The sequence below is a fragment of the Dermacentor albipictus genome, chromosome 1, assembly GCF_038994185.2.
Source record: "Dermacentor albipictus isolate Rhodes 1998 colony chromosome 1, USDA_Dalb.pri_finalv2, whole genome shotgun sequence".
Taxonomy (NCBI): Eukaryota; Metazoa; Arthropoda; class Arachnida; order Ixodida; family Ixodidae; genus Dermacentor; species Dermacentor albipictus.
In genome coordinates, this window is record NC_091821.1 from 170858801 (window position 1) to 170882025 (window position 23225).

The 23225-nt window shown below is 46.8% G+C and overlaps 1 protein-coding gene across 5 annotated transcripts in view; it reads right to left on the minus strand.

Annotated features, from left to right (window-relative positions):
* Positions 1 to 23225, minus strand: part of LOC135905744 (band 7 protein AGAP004871-like) — a 247968-nt gene that overhangs the window by 35410 nt on the left and 189333 nt on the right. For all 5 annotated transcript variants that reach the window (XR_010565467.1, XR_010565465.1, XR_010565468.1 and 2 more), the window contains 3 exons: positions 18383 to 18489; positions 16417 to 16489; positions 16050 to 16132 (listed from right to left, as the gene is read on the minus strand). Coding sequence is in view for 1 of the 5 variants with exons in the window: in XM_065436760.1 (XP_065292832.1) it covers positions 16050 to 16132; positions 16417 to 16489; positions 18383 to 18489 (263 nt within the window). In the remaining 4 variants the exon portion in view is untranslated. The remainder of the gene's footprint in view (positions 1 to 16049; positions 16133 to 16416; positions 16490 to 18382; positions 18490 to 23225) is intronic.

The following is a 23225-nucleotide window of genomic DNA, read 5'->3' on the forward strand; positions in this document are numbered from 1 at the left end:
GCACCTGTTTCCAAAACTGTGCTCAATTTTAACTGTGCTGATGACATTGCTATTACTGATTTACTGGCAACATCTTTTGATCACTTCTTGACTTCCAGTGCCCCCTGTGACATCAATACCTTGCTTGAGTACTTCTACAACATTGATCAAGAGTGCTTTTTGAAATTTGTTCCAAAGAAGTGTATAAAGCGTTACTTGAAACGCTCCTGGTGCAACAGGAGTATCATCCAACTTACCCGACGAGTCAAACGGCTTCACGAATGTCGGAACTTCCCGCCAAAGAGTCAGCATTATTTTTTGCTAAGTTCGCTGAAGTCAACATTATAAACTAAAATACGTGATGCAAGAGACTTCTATCATAACAATACACTGGTTACGTTGATGAAAGTATTTTGGAAAGCTATTAACCCTGTTCTACTCGGTTTCATCCATATGTATTATTCACGACCAACCCTGTTCTAATCCTTGGTCTGTATTTCAAGCGTTTAGCAACTAGTTTAAACTTGTCTTTGTCTCTGACGATGGTACCAACCCAAGCTCCAAAGCACACGAGATGGTGCAGCCCATTTCTGATATCCAAATATCCTTAGTAAGACTCTTCACCTACTGCTTAATATTAACACAACCGAAAGAAATGGACCTGATGACCGGTGTTCCAAATGAATTTTTAAAAAGGTACTCGGAATGGGTTTCATGTTACCTAAATATTGTTTTCCAAAGATCGATTGACTCATGCACAGTTCCTTGTCTTTGGAAAATTGCCACTGTCATTCCGGTATTTAAATCTGACAAGAAACAGATGCTTTCTAAGTACAGGCCACTTTCATTATTTACCACATACTGTAAGTTATTAGAGCATATCATTCATAAGCATATCAGCAGGTTTTTAGCTGATAATAATTATACCTCTCAGTGGCAACATGGTTTCCATGCTTGCCACTCAACAGTCACGCCGCTCATCGAATTCACTCGTGACGTTGCATCGGCACTAAACCCTCGTGGACGGACAGATGCCATCTTTGTAGATTATGCGAAAGCATTTGATACAGTCTGTCACAAAATACTTCTCGTTAAACTACGCTCGGTTCTTAAAAACGACAAACTGCTTGACTGGCTGACTAGCTATGTGGATTCGAGATCTGAGACCGTTTCTTCTAACAAAGTTCACTCGTCGCCAGCTACTGTTATTTCAGGTGTTCCCCAGGACTCGGTCTTGGGGCCACTACTGTACAATATATATATTAACGATGCGGTCGAAGTCATTAGTAACACCCGGGTGAAACTTCGTATGAATGCTGAGGCATCTGTGCTTTATACAAACGTTACTAGCATTGAAGACCAACTCGAGTTAAATAGCATTCTTGCTTCATTTTGCCATTGGAGCCATTCCTAGCAAATGTCGATTAATTTTAAGAGAACAGTGTCGATGTCTTTTTCTAATAAAGAAGAGCCCTTGTATTTCGCTTACAGCAACGGAAACAAATACCTTGAGTGCGTTAAGGAATTAAATATGTTGGAGTCCCTTTCACGACTAACTTAAAATGGCACAAGCACGTTGACCTCAACTGTTCAAAAGCGCTTAAGAGGCTTGGTTACGTCAAGCGCACGCTGAAAAATTGCACGAAAGAGTGCAAACTCACGGCCTACAAAACGTTGTTCGACCCATCCTTGAATAAGCCTCTATAATTTGGTCCCTTCACCATCAATGCGACATAGATAAACTTGAAGCTGTACAAAAAGAGAGCGATACAATTTATGTACGGCAGGTACGATCGTCATTTCTCACCCTCCTCGCATGCTCAGCTATTATCTCTACAGTCACTAGCTCAGACAAGCGCATGTGATCGCCTTATCATGCTTCGCAAAATTGTCAGTTCTTTTGTTCACGTCTGCGTGCCTATATATTTTGTCGCCAGTTCTGTGCGCAGAACCGGGCCCACTGATTCGACGAATATTGTCCCGCTTAGGTCGCAACTGAACTCCTCTAAGTTTTCTTTCCTTCCGTCAACAATTGAATTGTGGAACGAGCTTGATGGATCCTGTAGACGACTACCCATGGAACAATTTTCTGTAGAAGGGATAAAATATGTATTGCGTTAGTATTTATTGGCATTCTTAACTTTGATGTGCATTCTGTAAACCTGTTTTGCCTCTTCTGTATGACCGTATAACATGTTATATTCTGCAAACTTGTTCTTGTATCTTCCAAGTTTTGTATTCACGCACCCCTGCTATGTCTCGTATGGAGACAGCAGTATTTGTAAATAAATAAATAAAATAAATAAATTTCATATTTTGTAGCTTGCTGCTAGAAAGCAACCTGCGTTCTATGCGTCATACCAGGAATAAGTTGCGAAACTTCGAAACCGAGAGAAGTCATCGAAAACAAAGCACGCCCGCGCCAAGCTTTTTGCAATGAACTTCTCTTTGTCTTGCAAAATGCTAGAAATATTCTTGCATAGACAAGAGTGCTGGAAAGGAGTGCTGCAAAGTTATAGCAGCGTGGTTCAAAGCAACGTTAGTAAGCACCTGAAGAAGATTCGAGCCTTCGTTGGGGAATAGATACTCATTTTATTTGTGGTTCGACGCAACATTTTACTTTGCTACGCGTGCGAGATGTATTCACAAATGGAAGGGACTGCCTACCGAGGAAATAATAATCACTAGAGGCACGCCCAAGATTGGAGAACTGCATGGTAAAAAAAAAATATTTTAATAGCAGTACGAGAGACCCCGCAACGAAACAGCTACAAGTACTTTTATATCTTTTTAATAATATTTTTTATTGTGCAACTCCACCACTAGATGAATTCGATGTGAAGAAACAGCCTCTGAAAACTTCCAGGCCACCTTGTCGGGGACAAGTTTAAAGAGAGAGAGAGATACACAAAGAGAGAGAGAGAGAGAGAGATTAAAAAAGAAAAGAGAAAGAATCAACTACAGTGCGTTCTCTTAAACGCATGCGCCCCAAAGAGCGAAGGGCTGGTGTGAAGAGCTCAGTGACAACAGCTTCCCTTTCGTTTCTTCTCCGTCAACCTACATCCTCCTCTTCAGAGGAGAAAAAAAAGAGTAAATACATATAAAGACAGATAGAAGGAGAGGTGAAACGCTCATCTCGCCATGCCTTTGTTATCTCTACCACTTTCGAAAACTCATACTCCTCAGAGATTTGAAAGCCACTCTCTCGCATCGGGACAAACGTGAATGGGACCGAGTGCGCCATCTGCAAAAACTTGCAGGAGAAAACTTAGATGGCAAGATTAAACCCGGAAAACCACCTCCAAGTTGGTCGACAAGACGTCTATCAAACCTCCCAGTCGCCAATATACCGTGCGAAGAAAACAAAGTAAGAAACGCTGCGTACGGGATCCGACACGAGGAGAGCGAACAGGGATAAGGGAATTGTGTCTTGAAATAAATATGTGCGCTCTACTGACGAAGGTAAGCATAGACGAGAATCTGGCAAAACGTCACGCTGTCGTGACTAGAAGTTTTTCTCCTCGTTTCCCTGCACTCCCCCCCCCTCCCCCCACCTTCCTGCACCACTTTAATCGCGAATGGAAAAAAAAATTAAAATATGGTGCCACATAGAGCCAGTGGCACGCAGCATCTAGAACACTGCAACGCGATAAAGGCGAAGAGGAATAAAGCAGAGAGGGATCGCACGCGCCTTGTAGACACGCTGACAGCATCTATTTTCAAAGATTTTTCGAGGGAAACCGGCATTTACTGGCGGCCCTTCCTTTCGTGGAGTGCGCAATGACAGTGCACGGCCCGGTCCCCCGAATGCCGTCAGCCTTTTCCTCCGCCAACTACCACGCGGAAACAAAACAAAACTGCTCGGTGCGGAAGGAAATGCGACGACAGCGCGGGGTACCCGGGCAGGAAAACAACAGTGATGGATCGCCGAACGGCAGTGTTTGGTATAAGAGGGACGGGTCCATATAAGAAATTAATCTGCCAGCGTTTCTCAAAACAGACATTCACATTCGGCCGTGTCCTGTTCCGGCACCGTCCGAAACGGACGTGCCTTACCCGCACTTACTTGACGAGCCGTATTTTCAGAATAACCGCCACTCAATCGTTCCGTCTAAACGTCAGTCCGCTGGAGAACAGCAACCCGCACATGGCGCTGTTGCGCGACTATGCCGGTACGCGTGACACTGCGACGCTGTTCACGATGCAACACGTCAGGTCTCGTGATGCGAAAGCCAGTTCACGGACAAAAAAAAACATTTATGCCATAAACTTCGGAAGCAAAATATGTGAACCAAGATATCACACGAGAGCAACATGGCAGTAGTACGGGAAGATGTTAAAAAAAAAAAAAGAAACCGCGCAAGGAAACGACTCCCGTTTCAGCACCGAGAATCAATCGGTTCAGGCTGCGTGTTCTTTCGGCTGTGACCTTAATACCTAGAATTTGACGTTAAATGCCGGGGGATGCATTGTTGCCTCATATGAAGACCCCCATGTGTTCTACACGAAAACGATTGTGATAACTGAAATTTGTTGTAAAACCATACCTCACAAATGCTTATAACGCATTATAGCACTCTGTACGATAGGTGTCATTAAAAAAAATCCGCCTCCATTCCACCCGGCGAAAGTGGAGGTCCAGCGAAGCTGGTGCGATCGTTTAGAAAAACGACCGCACCAGCTTCAGCCTGGTGCGGTCGTTTAGAATAAAATCATTTAGAAATGGCTAAAAATGCTTAGTAATGACCAGTAATGACTATGATATGACCAACATGTCCAAAGACGGCTTGTAATGACCACAAGTAATTACAAATGACTAAAAATGCTTAGTAGTTAGCAGTAATGACTAAAAGAAATAAGAGAAAGAGAAGAAGCAAAGAGAAAGAGGCGAATGATAGGAGGAAGAGTAGGCTTTCGCCGTTCACCTCTTAAGAGAGAGCTTAAGAGACCCTGTAATGCTTGTGTCCTCCGCCTGACGCAAGTGCGTCATTGAACTAATTGAATTTTTCAAATTAACATGCGTCCGAAAATTCGTAATTTACCGTTTACACACACCAAGCTGCTGTTACACACAAGCTGCTGATATGATAGCATAGGATTGTAATTTGAATATACGAGAAAACATAAATCTGTTGCGCAGAAGCTGCAAGACAATGCCCTTTTCCAGCTGCCGTTTGTTTTTGTGCCCTCCGCCTGACCCAAATGCGTCATTGAAATAATTGAATTTCTCAAAGTAAAATGTGTCAGAAAATTCGTAAAGTACGACTTACACACGACATACAGACATGATAGCATCAGATTGTAATTCGAATATACGAGAAAACATAATTATGTAATTATGTTAAGCAGAAACTCAAACACAAACCCTGCTAAGCATGAGGTTGCGAGATCGAATTCAGGCCACGGCGGCGGAATTTCGAGGGGAACGAAATGCGAAAACTCCCCTGTAAATAGATTTAGATGCATGTTAAAGAACCCCAGGTGGTCCAAATTTCCAGAGTTCCCGTCTGTGGCGTACCTCATAATCAGATCGTAACCTTAACCCCATAACCTTAACACAAACCCATTTTCTAACTGCTGTTTCTTGGGTGAGCACGCCACGAAAAATCCACGCACGCCACAAAAAATCGTTTCGTCCTCTGTCTGTCTGTCTGTCTGTCTGTCTGTCTGTCTGTCTGTCTGTCTGTCTGTCTGTCTGTCTGTCTGTCTGTCTGTCTGTCTGTCTGTCTGTCTGTCTGTCTGTCTGTCTGTCTGTCTGTCTGTCTGTCTGTCTGTCTGTCTGTCTGTCTGTCTGTCTGTCTGTCTGTCTGTCTGTCTGTCTGTCTGTCTGTCTGTCTGTCTGTCTGTCTGTCTGTCTGTCTGTCTGTCTGTCTGTCTGTCTGTCTGTCTGTCTGTCTGTCTGTCTGTCTGTCTGTCTGTCTGTCTGTCTGTCTGTCTGTCTGTCTGTCTGTCTGTCTGTCTGTCTGTCTGTCTGTCTGTCTGTCTGTCTGTCTGTCTGTCTGTCTGTCTGTCTGTCTGTCTGTCTGTCTGTCTGTCTGTCTGTCTGTCTGTCTGTCTGTCTGTCTGTCTGTCTGTCTGTCTGTCTGTCTGTCTGTCTGTCTGTCTGTCTGTCTGTCTGTCTGTCTGTCTGTCTGTCTGTCTGTCTGTCTGTCTGTCTGTCTGTCTGTCTGTCTGTCTGTCTGTCTGTCTGTCTGTCTGTCTGTCTGTCTGTCTGTCTGTCTGTCTGTCTGTCTGTCTGTCTGTCTGTCTGTCTGTCTGTCTGTCTGTCTGTCTGTCTGTCTGTCTGTCTGTCTGTCTGTCTGTCTGTCTGTCTGTCTGTCTGTCTGTCTGTCTGTCTGTCTGTCTGTCTGTCTGTCTGTCTGTCTGTCTGTCTGTCTGTCTGTCTGTCTGTCTGTCTGTCTGTCTGTCTGTCTGTCTGTCTGTCTGTCTGTCTGTCTGTCTGTCTGTCTGTCTGTCTGTCTGTCTGTTGGATCGCTTTGTTCGTTGTTTGGGATATGGCACTATGATCGCGCAGAAACATATGAAAAAGTTGCAGGCTGCATTGCACCAGATTCAACCTAAATCTTTGAAGCAACATAGCGTTAGGCTGCTCCACCCAACATCTGTCAACCGCCAACAAGATATATCTGGCTGCTTTGTTTTGAGAGAGAGGTTGGGGGCGGGGGGATACACAGAAAGGCTGTAGGGTAGCAAACAGGACGTTCATCCGGTTAACATCACTGCCTTTCATTCTTTCCCCCCTCTCGATCTATGTCTGTGACACAAGTGATTATCAGAGATACCTTTAAATAAGAAATATTTTTTACACATCCTCGCTGTGCAGCCGAAATCAAGACGAACCTTCCGATCACGTGCCTCAGAATTCCTTATTTCCTTTTGAAACGGGCTCAGACTACTAAGTACAATTCATTTATTTTCTTCATCTATGTCCTTCCTAGTCTCATGTAGGTACTTGTTATGCAACCGCCATCAGCAAATAGAATGAGTTATATTGTTCGATGAATTAATGAATCCAATTTGGATACACAATAGCACATTTCATCCTACTTCGTCTGCGCCAATTGGGTGCTTTGTAGAGTCTTTCAACTCACGTCCGTGCGAAAGACTTCGATGACAGCTACACATTTCCCTCTGTAAAGCAGTATTCGTACTTTGCGAGGGCTGACGGCATTCATGATCGATGGCAATAAAGGTGCTTGCTTCGTACTGACGAGATGTGCTATCAATTTGTGCAACTCCGCGACTTTCTTTTTTTCATTTCGTTTCATTTTATTTCAGAACATTAATATGAACGATATTGCATGAACATCTACGACCTTGGATGTATTGCTATAGTCCCGGACTTGCGCAAACGAAGTTAAAACGCATAGTGTAAATCAAGCACACAGGTAAAAACAGACAGAACATGCAAACAGGAGATTCAGAGGGGCCAAGAAGGACAAATAAGTTGCATTTGCGTATTAGTTCTGATTTTTTTTTTTGTGCTTGGCATACGAGTGTTTTTCTAGAATAACTGCGAGCTCTTGTATACACGGCTGTAGAAAATGCGACATGCCCCAAAGGGCTCGAGTCTTTAAGACAGAAGGCCTTTGCGCTTGTAACAGCCTGTCGTGCTCTATAAGGTATCTCATTTTTCTAAAAATTACCAGGCATGCTTAGAAATTCCTCGAGGCCTGGAGTTCGTAAGAACCAAGCCGCGAGGAATTTTTCAATTGTTCGCGTTCACATTTGGCTCAGAATGGCGTCCGACTGCGTGTCCTGCACAGCCGTGTCCGCATAAACAGAAACTTACGCAAAAGTGCGGCGCTGCGAATATATTGTCGTCATTAGTTGAATTATAAGCCTCGCTCTCATCACTGGAGCGCCATAATCGCCGTCTACTGAAGGCGCACTCCCGAGAACCCTCGTCGCAGCTGTTTTCCTCCTTCTGGGCCACGGCGTTGCGCGCCGCAGTTTTCTTGGCGCGTTGTTCAAATAGAAAGCCGGAGCAGCGAGTAAAACTGATAGTGAGTACTTTGGGACAATATTTACTCGGAACATTTTGCTCCCTCGGTCGGCTCTCCGGCCGGGGCCGTTTTCTGGAGTTTGTCGCGGGGACGCAGTGGTGGTAATCCGCAACGCACACAGGCGGCGCGCGCACACCGCGACCGACCGGGCCTCCGCCAAGGAGCGCCGAAAGAGGCGGCTGAGCAGACAGAAGGGATCAAATTTTGATAAGCAGCCAGGTCGGACGCTGAATGGGGGGGGGGGGGGGGGGGCAGCCTGCCCTGGCGACAGGCGCCAGCCGGCAGACCGGCGAAACGACCTGCCGTGGTGCGCGCACCCGTCGCTCGCGCCACGCGCACCGGCACTGCCGACCGGGACCCTTCGCGCGCCCCCGTCCCGAGGAACGTCTGCGCTGGGCGATAAGACTGCGTGGCGCACTGCACTGGGAGGCTCACGTGACACATCTGGAGCGGCCTCCTCTCCGGCTGTTGTTTCTTCGCCGCCTCTCGTTCATTACTTGCCGCAGATTAATATCGAAGTGGCCTGTCGTTCCTTTTTTCCTTTTTCGTGTTTCTCTTGCTGCTGGGCTCACTCCACCTCTTGATTGGAGACTGTCGCGGGCGCTTCGTTGCCTCCTCTTACACCGCGGCGGTAATTTCTGCGATACTGCGCTCGTATTGCTGCTAGCCATGGTACGCATATACGGTACGCGCGGCTATACGTGGTCGTCGACGTCCTCCTAGTATGTCTTCCATTGCGCTAAATAGGTGCCTGAAAACGTAGTGATTCCTGTGTTTCCCGCTCAAGAAGAAATGTGAAAGGTCGATTTGACGGCCTGTTTGTCATTCCTTCCATTCCAGGCCCACACATTCCTATAACTATCGCTGATGATATCGCAGGTGTTGTTGTGCTCACCTTGCGCCGAAATGGCTGCTGACGAAGAGCATCGTTTACTACAAAACACAAAATACGGATGACATGGCCTACGTGACACTCACATAAAAGGCAGAAGTAGATACAGAGCATGGCGAAGAGAAGGCAGAACGCACCTCTTTTTCGCTGTTTGCTCCGTACGTGTGAATTTTTCTTGCAGTTTGTGTGAGAGACTATGCATTTCAGCTTGAAAAGTCAATTAAATTGTGGGGTCTTACGTGTCAAAACAACTTTCTGATTCTGAGGCACGCTGCAATGGGGGGCTGCGGAAATTTAGACCACCTGGTATTTTCTGACGTGCACCGAAATTTAAGTACACCGGTGTTTTCGCCCCCATTGGAATGCAGCCGCCATGGCCGGGATTCGATCCGGCGACCTCGTGCTTAGCAGCCCAACACCATAGCCTCTAAGCAACCGCGGCGGATATTTCAGCTTAGCGGAACTGACCAAACGCTAGACGCGATTTCGCGCAGAGGGAGCAAAAAGAGGGAGCAACGCAGAGGGAGCAGAGGGAGAAAACGCCGTCTTCTTGGCACTTTCCGAGGGTTTTGAGTAGCATACATTAAGCGACAATAGGGGCGCAACATTTCTGTAACGTCATTCTTTTTTATATAATACTTGACCTCATTATAGCAGAATGGAACCTCAACTCCTCCACTGAGCGGCAGATGATGAGTCCTTGTGAAGTTTACTTTAACGGATTCGATTTTGCTTAACAAGATAACTGATAGTAAGGTGTTACGTGACGGCGCGCACCAGGCAACCAAAGAGACCGTTGATAACGCGAGCTCTCTAACCGTTTCTTTAGCTTTGCAACCCCATGCTAATGAGAATTACAACCAATAGCTTTTTTAGGGTGATATAAGGTAAAGCTATTCCAATCTGTTTCTATTGCAATTCTGCCACTAGCCCTCCACGATTGGTCACATTTCTTTTCAGACCACCCCTTACTTCTCTTGTCACATATCACGTCAGGAAAACCTCGAAAGCTATTATTTGATATGACGTGAACACACTGATTAGGCAAGGCTAGACCAAAGAAATGAAAAATAATTATTTCCGATTCTGCACGTTTTTCGCCAATCGCCCTCCGCTATTGGTCAAAATATTTCGGGCTGCGCCCACTTCACCTGTTCGTGACGCGATGTCACAAAACTGTGAAAACTGCACGCCAAAGTGACGTCTGCGCACTAAAGGTACATTAATATGCCGAATAAAACTGAATTATATGCCGAATAAACCGAATAAAAGATGACTTCCCGCCGATCGCTTTGGCACTGGCTACTAGGAGCTTCCGGGAAGAATGGATTTCTCTGCGTATAAAAAAAAAATGCTGCATGTCAGTATAACGTCGTTGAGCCTTATCGGAACGTATGCGTCATCACTCTGCCATCTTTCCTTAGCTGAGGAGTCGTTTTAGCAGCATTTCAGAGCGAAGCTCTTAGGCGCCCATTCCTGCGAACGTCGGCCTCCCTCGGCGTCCCTCGTAGGGGTCCCTCGACGTAACCGAGCGAGCGAGCACCGCGAAGGTTGAAAGCGCGAACGCGGAGCGGAGAGGGCGATGAAAGACGGCGATAGCCAAGAGAGCGCGAGGACGAAAGCGGAGGAGGATGATATTGCGAAAGCGTGAGAAGAAAAACGTAGACCCGCGCGAGACGGGATCTGCGGCGACGATGGCTAGAGACGGCGCCTGAGTAGCGCGCGTCAGACATATGGAAACAAAGCACTGCATGAGCGGAGGTCTGTCTGCGGCGGCTGCTGTGGATCACGCCCACCAGTCACTCACGCACTGCATCTCGCGATCTCCCGATTAGCGAGGCAGCCGTGCCACACTTCGCGCTGTTTGCAAAGTACCGCACGAGACAGATTGTCCGCGCTAGCTAATATATCGCGAAATGAAAACACGTATAAAGCTGCGCTAAAATTTCGCATTAGGGAGTATCGTAATCGTCGGTGAATTTTTTTAACCTTTGTTACCGCGCCGCCGCGATTTCCGACAAGCCACCGCGAGCCAAGCGCAGGCGGACAAATCGCAGACGCCCGCACCACACTCCTCATCTGGTCATCGAATTTCACTGCACTAGCTTGGACCCACGAAAACTCTCTCCACTTCTGCGCGCGGCTTGCCTTTTGTCAGCCATTTAGATAAGAACAAACCTGTCAATGTGGGCAATGCTATATGCTTTGAAAGCAAAGAAAAGTGACCGATAAACGAGGAGCGCGCGTGAGTGAGCTGTTCAAACAGCGCTTCAGGACACCGCCAGAAGCTTGCTTTGGCAGGAGGGATTTTTGGATCGTCCTCGCGAAGGCCTGTTCTGCCTTAAAAACAAACGCATCTTTCCTGGTACACGTGCATGAGCTGCCCCGCTTCCCGGAATACTCTGCGCTGTTATATTTCCAAACAGATTTTGATTTGAGGTCACAGCAGCAAGCCGTGTTTAGCCATGTTTTTCGGCCTCAACGAAGCAACAAAAGCGAACATTTTTATAATTTGAATGTCAACGCTGCTTTCCCCTAAAGTAATGGTAGAAGAGACTGGGGCTTGCATCACTTTGTTATACTTTGCTAAATTTGTTAGTAGTATCGACGCTAATAAAAGTTACAGGGACAATAGCACGTATGCGCCAGGTGTCAGGTTATAAACATCGTAAAGTTACAACCGGATCCGCCATTATCTTTTGTTCGCTCGTTTATGTGTTACTTCAATTGAAGGCCAACTTTAGGCCTAACTAAAGATATTTAGAACAATCACACTGGTGTGGACGTTAGGATTACTTAATTAAACCCCTCCATTTACCTTTAAAGTGTGAAAATGCGCAAGTTCTAAAGGCTATCGTGGGTAGAGACTACGTACAGTGAATTGACGTACATGAACATTGGGTAAGGTCATAACACAGAGCCAAGGCAAACCCGTGTAGGCTGCCGAGAAAAGAGCGCCCCAAGGAAACACGTCGGGCAGATTAAGAAAGTGTATACACTGAGAAAAGTACTAAGGTTACCAGTTTCTTCGAAGTAACACTGGAGCTCCATTAATTTCAGCGCTACGAACTCTCATGTTTGGCAGTATCATGGCCGTACTGATAGAGCATGGTATAGAAAATGCTCCTTTGAATATTCTCTACGCACATGACGTTGTATTTCCCACGTCGAAATATTGTGCTGAACTGGACATGCAGCACTGCAAAACTATTGACAGGAGCTACGTTTGATGATAAGGAGAAGCAAAACAGCACGCGACCTGCAACACAGGAGGTCGTATACGCGCAGGTCTCAAATTTGACGGCAAGAAAATCAATAAGACGACACAATTCATTTACTTTCGTTCAATGGTGAAGAGGTGCAACCTGCAGAAGTGATCAGCAACATCCAGACAGGATAGAAGAGTACGACACTGTATCCTGGGCTGCACGGGACAAGACTTTTCACAACATTCAAGTTGTGACAACTAGTAGGAACCGGTGTCGCTCCTGCCCCAAGCCGTTCCACCTGCGAAAGCTGCAGCGAGATCACCGCGCTGAAGAGGGGAGAAGACCAGCGCAGGACTGATCCAGAATTCCATCCGATTCTTGCCCAATTCCACACAGTGGGAAAATACAGTATTTGGAGAGAAACCCAACTCAATCAAACCCGGAACAGTAAGCAGGACTACTGATCTCAGTGTATACACTCCGAATTTTACACGGCAGCGAAGTAACCAGCAATTCAGTAAAAACCTAAACAATTTAGGCGAGGATATCGAACATTTCTAAGATGAAGTGGCAGGAGTGAGAGTGCCAAGGCCGATGATTGGAGTGATAAGGAAGCTCGAACTTGAAATGGCTACATACAAGGAACGGTAAAAGTAAAGGACACTACAGCCGAGGACCAACAGGAAACATTTATATCGTTAAAGCTGCATTGGCAAGAAAGCAGGAAGGACTGACTAGGATGCTAAGAGGAGACAAGTTAGTACGAAAACAAGCTGACATGAAAGTGATAAGGACAATTTTATTACTGAGATGCTAAAGAATAGGTGGGTGAGTGATGAAACAGTGACAGCACATCTATGTCGTACATAAGTGAACAAAGAATATCGGTACAAGCCTTCTTTTGCTACAGCAAAAAAAATTGAAAAAAGGAAATTACATGTATGATTAAAACAACGCTACTGTCATCGCGAAATACGCAACCACTAAGTAGCAGTTAATTATTTCTGATTGTTTTGTTAACACCTTCCATAAGTGTACTTTGATTACAGTTTGTGGCTACGTTTGAAAGAAATTGTCGCTTCGAAGGATGCAAAATGCCGATCTACAGCGATCGAGGAAATACGGCCCATCCGTCGTGGCGCTATAGTATCCAATTTAAGGATTCCATTTATACTCAGATTTGAGTTTGATTCTAAGGGAACAGGCACTTCTGCAAATTAGTCTGACATTTTGGAGGGCCCCCGCGCAATCAAATTAGCGTGTTGTGATAAGTATTTAATGTGATGCCTATTTAGGGAAGCAAATTGTTCGAAACGATGCAAACTAGTGCCTTGCAACGAAACGTGAACCAAATTTGGGTCACGTACGAGCGGTGAGAACGCGGGCGCAAGTTGTAGGTGGCTGTTACTCGACGACAAAGGGTCAAAGCCATTTTCTACAGCGCTGCCATTGGGCGAAGACATTAGCGGCGTGGCACTCGCGGGGAGCCCCTTGCCGTTGTCTCGAACGTCAGCTCTCCGTCAGCCAACTTTAAGACGGGGAGACTGGAGGAACTTGAACGGGACCTTGAAACGTCTTTCCTGGAAGCTGCAATCTCTGCCTCCCGCGAGAACGCTACGGCGAGTGAAATGTAGGGTCGTGTAGAGCACGTGCAACGGCCATGACACTACCACTACCGTCCTGTACATGAACTGGACAGAACTCGAGATAGGCGTCATATTAGGTGGCGTAAACCGATTTACCGCAAGGTGGCTCGACCCCTGCGACGCGACCCCTGCCGAGTCGCAGTATTCAAGAGAACCCATCTACATATTATAGTCTTTGTGAGTAGCCAGGGGCCCGTCGTGATCCCCGAGGCCATACTTCGTAGCTGTTGATGTGAGCTTCTATACGTGCGACAACGCTGCAGGCTGACGCGCTACAGTCGAGTTCATGTAAGCAAGGGCTGATCTGACTCGATCTGCACAGGTTGGGTTATACGAAACAATTTTACCCGCAAGCAAGAGACACTGGGAAATATGGCATGAATCAGACAATAATAGATAATCGCTTCAGGGCTTATATTGAGAGAGAATAGGCGTGAACAGTTGTCGCCAGGCGCTCGCACAGTGTTTACAGCTGGTGCCTCGCATTCGCTTCCGTCCAAGTAGCCGCGGCGATCGCCGGCCGAGAGTCGGCCAGCCGGCGCGCAAGTCCGCTCGCGCGGCTCCCGCAGTCGGCGCCGGTCTATCGTGCGCTTCTCGCGCTCTCTCATTCGAGATGAGTGCGCGCGCGAAAGATGCTCCACCCCGCGAGGGAACTCATTTGCATTAATGGTGGTAACGAGATTAGGCTCGGTTGCCCACACTAGAGCCCACATTATCGCGCCGAAAAACACCGTCGCGCCCCCTTTCGCCACTTCGGCTTCCTTTCCTGCTTCTTTTAGCTGCCTCGTTCCCCCTTCGCTCCACTCTTGTAGCAGCAAGGCTGCTTGCTGAAGGGGTCCCGGGCGACCGAAGGGGGAAACCCCGCGACGGCGCACACCGTGATTTGGCCTGCATTAAAATTGAAGCGTGCAAAAAGGAGGGCTGGCCATTCGCCCTCTTGACCGCCAGCTGCACGCTACACGGAGCGTCTCGTGCTGCTGCTGTAACCGAATCAATAGCGCGACGAAGCGGCTAACGAATGTGCGGCGCCGCGAACCGGTGCCGGGCGCGCGCTGTCCCGTTTTGCTGGTGCGTGTTAGCGTGTGTGCTCTTCAGCAGCGCCGCGCAGCGGACGAGAGAGGTGGACATCGACTGCGCCCGTAAAAATAAAGAATGGCGTGTTCGCTTGCTGTGCTGCACAAGAAAGCGCAAAGCATCGGAAGACATATGCGTTCCTCAACTGATGGTCTGACGCCTTCAGCGTGTCTCGTAATCAATTCGGTTTCTCTTACCACACTCGACAGGGAGGAAGAAGATGCCACAATTTCTTACTGCTACGGAGCACTTTTCGCGGTTCCTCCGGCTTTGTGCATGGTTGTAGGTAATAGCTCATGGTGACGATATTTGGTGACGACAGTGTGAAGACATTTGTGTGTGTGTTTATGTGCTGTTCTGTCCAATGAGTGCTCGATTTTTATTAAAGCATATGTGCAAGCAAAGAGACTTAGTTCTTCTTTTTAACGTTTTAACAGGAACCCTCAATATCTGTTTATTAGAATGAATACGTGTGTTACAGAACAAGTTTGAGACGTTAGTTTATTACACTATGAAATCTGCCACGTCGATTTTATTGGTCAGTAATCATCAGGAGATAATACGAAACATTCACAGTCGTGAGAGCTACTTGAAGCCCACGCGCCATGAAAGTTTCGTGGCTTCGGTATTGCGCTGCTAAGCCAGAGGGCGTGTGATCAAATTGCGGACGTGGTGGCCGTATTTCGACAAGGGCGACGTGCAGCCAACGCTGCACTTCGCCCTTCTCTAACGTGCACCTGCTCTAACGAGCAGGTGCACGTTAGAGAACCCCAGGTGGTCAAAATTAATCCGTTGTCCCCCACTACGGGATGGCTCATAATCATATCGTGGATTTGGTATGTGAAACCCCAGAAATTGATTTAATTTTACCTCGAAGCCTAATAATTGCCGAACTTCCTTCCTTTAGCAAGATTTAGAGATACTGGCACAGACAAGCCTGTTCGGAGCAGGGTATACAGCGGAAGGCCCGTTCTTGTGCCTCTCCCATTTATTCTTAACATTCGACTGCAGTGGATTTCGCGTTAGTCACATATTTAGAGAGAGCACTTCTCTATCTCAAAAGTAAAGAGTTACACAAATTACAACATACTTGGTAAAGCACTTTAAAAATCGGAATGTACATACGCACGTGATTGAGTGCAAACCTACCAATTCCGGGATAACCGACTCGTAAGCTGCCATTCCGTTTTATTTCTCTTGAGCAGCGTAACTATATGTATAGTTCTAGCGCAGGAAATCTTACCTCTTGGGGTGGAACATCAAAGGTTAGCGTCCTGAGATCAACCTTGGTGTAGTTTTCGATGCAGGGGAGAATGAAAAAGATACCTGCAAGAGGAAGCACTGATCTGAACACACATAGCCGCTGGCAAATAGGAAAACGGTCGCAGGTAAGACAAAGAAGTAAAGCAGCCAGCATCGGCATGTGTCCTTATCCAAGAAGCCCCATGCCCCGAAGTGCGGGGCATGGTTTGCTTCTTCAATAGAGGCAGGCGAGTGCCTGACGGCCAGACACGCGTCGTAATTGCGGCTTGTTTCAGACATTGCTGTATTCGTTAAGTTAGGAAATAGTCGCAAAGCGAGACGTGACAAGCAGAAGTGTGTTTCCTTACCGGGCCCTTTCGATCCCCCTTGCAGGAGCCTTCCCAAACGGAATATAACAGCGCGTTCGTACTCCTGGACGACCTGCAATTTGCAAAGAAGAGAAGAACAATGCATTGCATGCGTTACAAAGTGAAAAGGAGAGTGCTCGACAATTCTGAAGACGAAGTTTTCGTGCTGACCTAATTATGTATTATGTGCTGATGCATTTCACTAACTATCAGCATTACTCACTCCATACGACACAGGTTTCTCTGGTTTAAGCACTACACAACTGCACGTTGAGCTGGTTCCTGCGAGATATTTCGCGCGAACAGCATCGGTTTGAACAGCTGGTCGCCGTGCGGCCTGATGCGTGCCTCGATGGTAGCGCTACTGTTACGTGACTTCGCGTTGGGGCCCGTTCTTTTGAAAACCCAAACAAAAATCCATCGTCGATAAATGACGCAGTAATTAGTTATCTGATGATATTTTGCGCTGTGCAAGTTCAGTTGGTCGACGCCAATGGACATATGTCAGCGAAGAAGAGAAGAAAGAAAAGTTTGAGCAGCCAGCTGGAGGAGTGTAGGCGCTTCTACAGGATGTGCCACGTAACTTGAGCCAAACATTAAAAATATGCAGAGGTCACGGGGCTGGACAGAACTAAGGTAATGTTGTTTGCCGTCGCTTGGAGATAGTAAGATTATCTTGTTCAATCCGCCTAATTAGATAATTAGTCTTAATTAATTAACCCAGTTTTCAAATATTATAGTGAGACTAAAAGTGTCAATGAGAACATTTTAGAGCAACAGGAAAAACTCTCGATACAGCTTTCTGTTGCTCGATACGTACTGCATAGAAGTATTTTTCCGGGCGTGGAAAAGCCCGCAAATGCACGCAAAATTGCCGCGCGAATGGCCGCTCGAGGCACTTGTGACGATGTTTCCATTCCTAATAAACGTGGTAAATTATTAGAAGTTTTTTTTTTTCGTGAGTCGTTAGCAATGCTTACTGTAAAGAGAAGCAATACTAAGTCACATTTTATTCACGTGCATTTCACACACCGTTGATAAAAGGCTCTGCCGAGAGGGTGACTGAAGTCAACAGGCTCTTTCCAGGGTAAAAAAAGCACGCAAAGCAATCATAAGCGAGGTGAACATACAGCAACAGATTCATTCTATAAGCATAGGCTATGCATGCCTTTAGATATAATTGTTAATTGGCTACCTCCTTTTCTTTGAAGAATATAATAAACCTTATCTTGTGCATATACTTAAATATATTCTTATGTGCATGGTGTCTACAGCGGAAATTTAAAAGCAACGTTGAAGTGAGAAAATACGGATGAGGCAGCCGCCGCTGATGCTTCTAATGCGCTTGTCCTCCTATTGTCAGGATTGTAGAAAAAAATGCGAAAGTATGAATTCAAGGTTGTGCACGTCCGCGTCAACAATGAAGCAGCAAGCTATTAGCCACAGTAAAATTTTAAGTGAAAAAGTCGAGAGAACTCATCCGAAACCTCAGATGATGTGGGTGACAAAACTCTGACAATGACACTTTAGGTGGAGGAGGGGTTCAGCCCCCTCCGGAGAGTTCCCCCGTAGTCGGTGCCTGTGGTCGATGGCGTCACAGCGGGAATGACTCGTGCAACCAATCGCAATATGAAAGCGGCGGCTACATTCAATATGCACCGCCTATGCCGCGTGATATGTGAAGGTGTCCCTATGGTATTTCGAAACTCCCTACATGTCTTCAAGCAGCAGTGCCCTCTACCTCCCTGCACTACTGGCCACTACTGGTTTGAGGATCCGGAACATTTGTTTGCGGCCTTATCTGCAGAAAGCGGCGAGTTCTAATCCCACAGCTTCTTATGAGTTTGAATTTTCTTTCTTTAACGGGTTGAATTTATTGTAGTTTCCAATAAAGGTTCCCAGCACAAACGTTCAGAGCACGAAATAAAAAATTCTCAACAGCAAAATAAAGGAAAGGCGCGCTCACCTTGATGCAAAAAAGCAATGAGAAGGGAAAGGTGGCCACGACAATCACGAACGACAGAACGGTGAGGATCCAACCACAGATCCCGAGTCCAGCTTCCGCGGATTCTCCTGAAATTGAGAATACCAACTGTCTAGTATCCATAGCAAGCATCCATGACATGCAATCGGCAGAGAAAATCTGCATGGATGCAGAAGAGCTAACGTAATAATTATTTTAATACATATCCACACATGAATGTATATTACACCCCGCATTAGTATTTTGTTGGTTCACTGTGCTCGACACTAAGCCTCTAATGACACTGATGTATTATCTAGCACTTATCATCAATGTGTGCACATTAAAACAAGCCATGCGCAGGAAAAAAAAAGAGTCCGCTTATGCACAGTTTGTTCCCACAATGCGGGCATCGCCGGGATGTTCATAATGCCGTAATGCGCCCGCCACTGAGATTGAAGCTCTCGGCTTCTATAGGTTTGCAAGCCAGCATCTTATTCCCCTATTAATATTCGTCGCTTTCAACACATATCACTATGTTTGCAAGCTTCGACGTTTGCTGTGGGTGGTTTCAGTTTCTCCCTCAGTTTTTTTCCCCCTTTTCTTTCATTTTCTCTCTCTTTTCTTAGAAAAAAATTCTACAAGGACGCTAATCTGACAAGTCACTAACGCCAGGCGATGCGATACCCATTCAGGGATCTGTATAAAAATGCTGACGCGCTTAAAACGCTTAACGAAAGCACCTTTTCACAGATGAAAGCTGAAACCATGGCCATCCACTCGAGTTCTGTGAATAAGCAAACTATACATAGCACGAAATAGTAGCTGCATTTCATGCTATGGATTGCAACAACTGTCGAAATGAAGGTCCGGGTGCAACGGAGCTAAAACAAGTCGGCTGAAATGAAAACAAGACAGCAGAGGGCAGCAAAAATAGGTCTAGCCGCTTCTAGACGTTTGCGCGTATAGTAGACACGGAAAGACCAAAAGCGTTGACTGTTCGCGCGACTGTATTTGCTCGCCATGTTGTGCACGTAGTCAGGCTAGCAGTCTCCAGTTTGGATAAATGGGGTGCGAGTCTCGCCCGCAGCGAACAAGCTGGGATAAGTTGTCACCGCATGGTTAAAGCCTTTCGCGCTTTGACACGTGGCCATAAGCACGTGGGTCGACAGCCCATACATTCAATTCGAAACGGTGGAAACGTTCGGCGGGTTCATATCTCTTGCAAAGCGCGGTTTTCAGTGAGGTCGTCAACCTTTCTAAGTACGGTCATGTCCTGTGACATGACATTATCTGGAAGTTATTGAGGTGTCGGGTACGGTGTTCTAGATGAAAAATGGCCACGTTCATGCGTATGTGTTCTTTTACACGTTATTACGCAATAGAAGATGACGCGTCTTTTGATGCTGGTGCAGTAAACATCGAAAAATGGTGACACGGCAGCGCATGCTTCAATTTTCATTGCATCAATATGAGGAAACGTTCTGTATTCAGTCAAAGCCCACTCTTTCTGAAGAAGAAAAAAAAAATCGACCAGCTTCCGTGGTTCTTCCGGCCCTGAGCTCATTTGATGCGACAGTAGCAATTTTTCACAGCGGAACACCTCCATCTTCGCGAAAACTACTTGATTACAATGCACATAATGTCGTCTTCGCCCGCTACTGAAGTCCTTGCTGCGTCTCCGAAATAAGCGCAAATACGCCACCACTCTCAGAGTATGCGTGGCGCACAAAACTTGCCACATATTTCCAAGCGCGAGTCTTGTTCTCGGAATGTGGTTTGGGTTATTAAACACAGCGAGATTTTTTTTTAAGAATATTTTTCCTGATCTATGGCGTAATGCAGCCATAATGCCGCCAGGTAACCCCGGTTTCAGATGACCACGGCAGGCTCTTTCAAACTATCGAGAGATAACTTTTAACGTGGGCTCCTCGGCTGTCGTGTATATATGAAGGTTCATAGCAGAAAACCGCATAGAAATAAATATACAGAAGCCAGTCCGGAGAGCGCAAGGCTACAGATCGTGTAATTTTTAAATGTTTAAAGGTTACAAACAGAGTCAGTGCTAAAACGGCATTAAAACGTCACCTAGCCACTAACACCAATATGGTAACTAGCCATAGTGAAATTAAAACGGAAACTGAATAAACTTAGTTGTACTAAAGAAGAAAATTTACTTCAATACAGGCAAGAAATGCGATAACCGTAAAAGAATAACAATATTTGAAAAAGGATAAATGTCAAACTTCATAAGCTATTAAGAGAGCTTAAAAATTAATGTACCAAGCGATGAACAGCGTTTAATGTGAGATGGTAGAGCGTTTCAAATAGATAGAGTGGAAACATACACGGTATATCGACCATAATTAGTCCGTATTACAGGCAGCAAAAAATTTCTGTCAAGCACAAATTTGTTAGGGTTAGTGTTAAGGAGAATAACCATGCAAAATACGCTTGACAGCGTAAGATAATTGTAAGACGGTGTAGACGAAATAAATAATCGAATTGAGTGGAACGGTCAATGGCGAGCACGTTCGGTTTTCAAAAGCGTATTGCCGCAGGGGCGTCAGTTTGATTACCTGTCGTGGTTTACGGGCGAAGTTGTGTTTTTATTCTCGATATACATTTTGATAGTGTAAGGCTGAGGAACAGGAGGTCGAGGACGAAGGTTTGACGGGAATGACAGACACAACAAGCCTAGATTCAAGCTCTTAATTCCGGTCGCACTAAGACATTGCTGCGCCAGGCACAATGCACCACTGAAAGAACTAACCTGACCGGCAATAGCAAAATCCAGACAGCTGTTTACCTTTGCCTAAGGCGGCAGCAAGCTTGTTACGCTCAAATGAGAAAATGTGCGCCTTTGCGCAGGTTGCAGTCTTAAAATTGCGGGGTTTTACGTTCTCCGATCTCATTATGAGGCGCTCCGTAGTGGGGAGCGCCCGATTAAGGTTCCGATCTTAAGAGTGAGCTCCTCGGCGCAGGCTTGTATAACGTAAGAAATCAAGGTGGGCTTCACGCTCGTGGCATTCGGTTCACTCGTGGGCTTTTGGAAGTAAGTGTAGTAATGAAGGGACACGTTTTAAATATATATGCTGCAAGTATTGCGCGTGATCGAGGGAAACGGGAGTGGTCCCGCGTACGACTCTCTAACTAACGTCTTCCTGGCTGGCATTTCTCGGGATTCCACGCCAATACTCGAGCGAGTTGGACAGTTGTGAAGCGAGAGAACTTATAAATCACTCGATGAGAGCGCGGCAGCGCGATAGCGACGGCATCTCTATGGGAGTCATATTGCGCGCACCAGTAATAGGCTTCTCCGCAGCCATATAGGACGCCTATATATCACTGATTGCGGTCCCGTTATTTGTGAAAAGAGGGCAGAAACGGGGAAACAAGCAAAGACAAAGCGCGCATCGGCTCAAGATGCCCCGCGCCGTCCGCGACGAGCGTAAGGGACGAGATTAAGCAACCAACGCCAATCGCCGCTGTCTGCGGGTCGTCCGTCCACCGGCGAGATAAGACGAGCGGGCTAGACGGGACGGAAAACAAAAGCAGCAGCAGCGCCCTGGACCGCATTGGGGGAGACGGCCAAGGAGTTTTGTCCGCATGGGCCAACTCCTATTCAGCGTGATGAATGTCACAGAAGAGTCGTCGGCGCCGGCGGCATTATTGGAGGCCGCCGCGCTCCTGTCCTCGGGTGGCGCGCGGCAGCAGAAGCTCGGACGCACTTTTACTCGCGCGGAACTAAACCCACCACCGCAGCGGTGCATCTCTCGATCTTGCTCGCTTGTGGTATTCGCGCTACACCATTCATCTCGGGGCCCCGTGGTCGGCGGCGGCCTGAAAGGCCGCGCACTCGGACGGACCTCCGATGCGTCATCCCCCCACCCTGCTGTCATCCCTCCTCCGGCAACAGCGGTGCACGGCGAGCGTGGCTGCACGCGCGCGAGCTGTTGGCGGCGCAATATCAGCGTGATATATCAGCGGCCACGAGTGGCCTCAATGGCTGCGGCGTATGAAGACGTCCCAAGAGTGATCGGCCGCGCAACAGGGCGGCTTCGGGCTTCCTGGGATTTTGCCTCCTCGTCGCTGTCCCGACGCTCCTCCTCTTTGCCTTGTCTGCACGCGCCCATTGTGTTGTTGTGTTTCCGTGTTGAATATCGCTCGCACGACTCCTTGCATCGTTATGTCGCGGCCGCGTAAAACGCCTCAAACGACTCTTGCACTGACTGTCTTTGCGTCTTTTCGTTTGCCGACCAAAGCGTCGCAATTTCGGCGACGCCAGGAAACAATTTTGCGATGCCTGAGACGTAGAAATAACCGAGGTAACGAAGGCCTGCTCTTTGCCTAAGCCGTAGTCTTCACAGTGATTGAGAAGCCGACAGCGGGCGCAGCTAGCTGACATCGCTCTATGGTCGGAGAACGGCCTGTTGGGACCGGCCTGCGTTACATTAACACGTCTTTAGCGCAATCAGTTCCGGATAACAAAAGCATTGCAAGTCTTCCAATGTTTCTGCAATGCTAGCGCTCTGCAAGCCTACTAAGCAACAATGGCTGCATGTGGGTCTCAGAATCACCTTGGCCTCAAGGATTCACTTTTTGCTTTACTTTGTATGATTAGACAAAAGACATGGGAGACGAAAACATTGAATATCGAAAGTAAAATTATGGAATTGATCGCAACCGCAAAGCCACTTCATAAGATTCACTAACACCGCCTCCTTCACCCCCTCCTTCCCAATTCTCATCTGCTAATGATCATGGGAAACGGAAAGGAAAAGCAGAAGACGTAAAGGAAAGAAAAGTTTTGTTTTCCGAGCACTTCGTGACTCTAATCATTAAG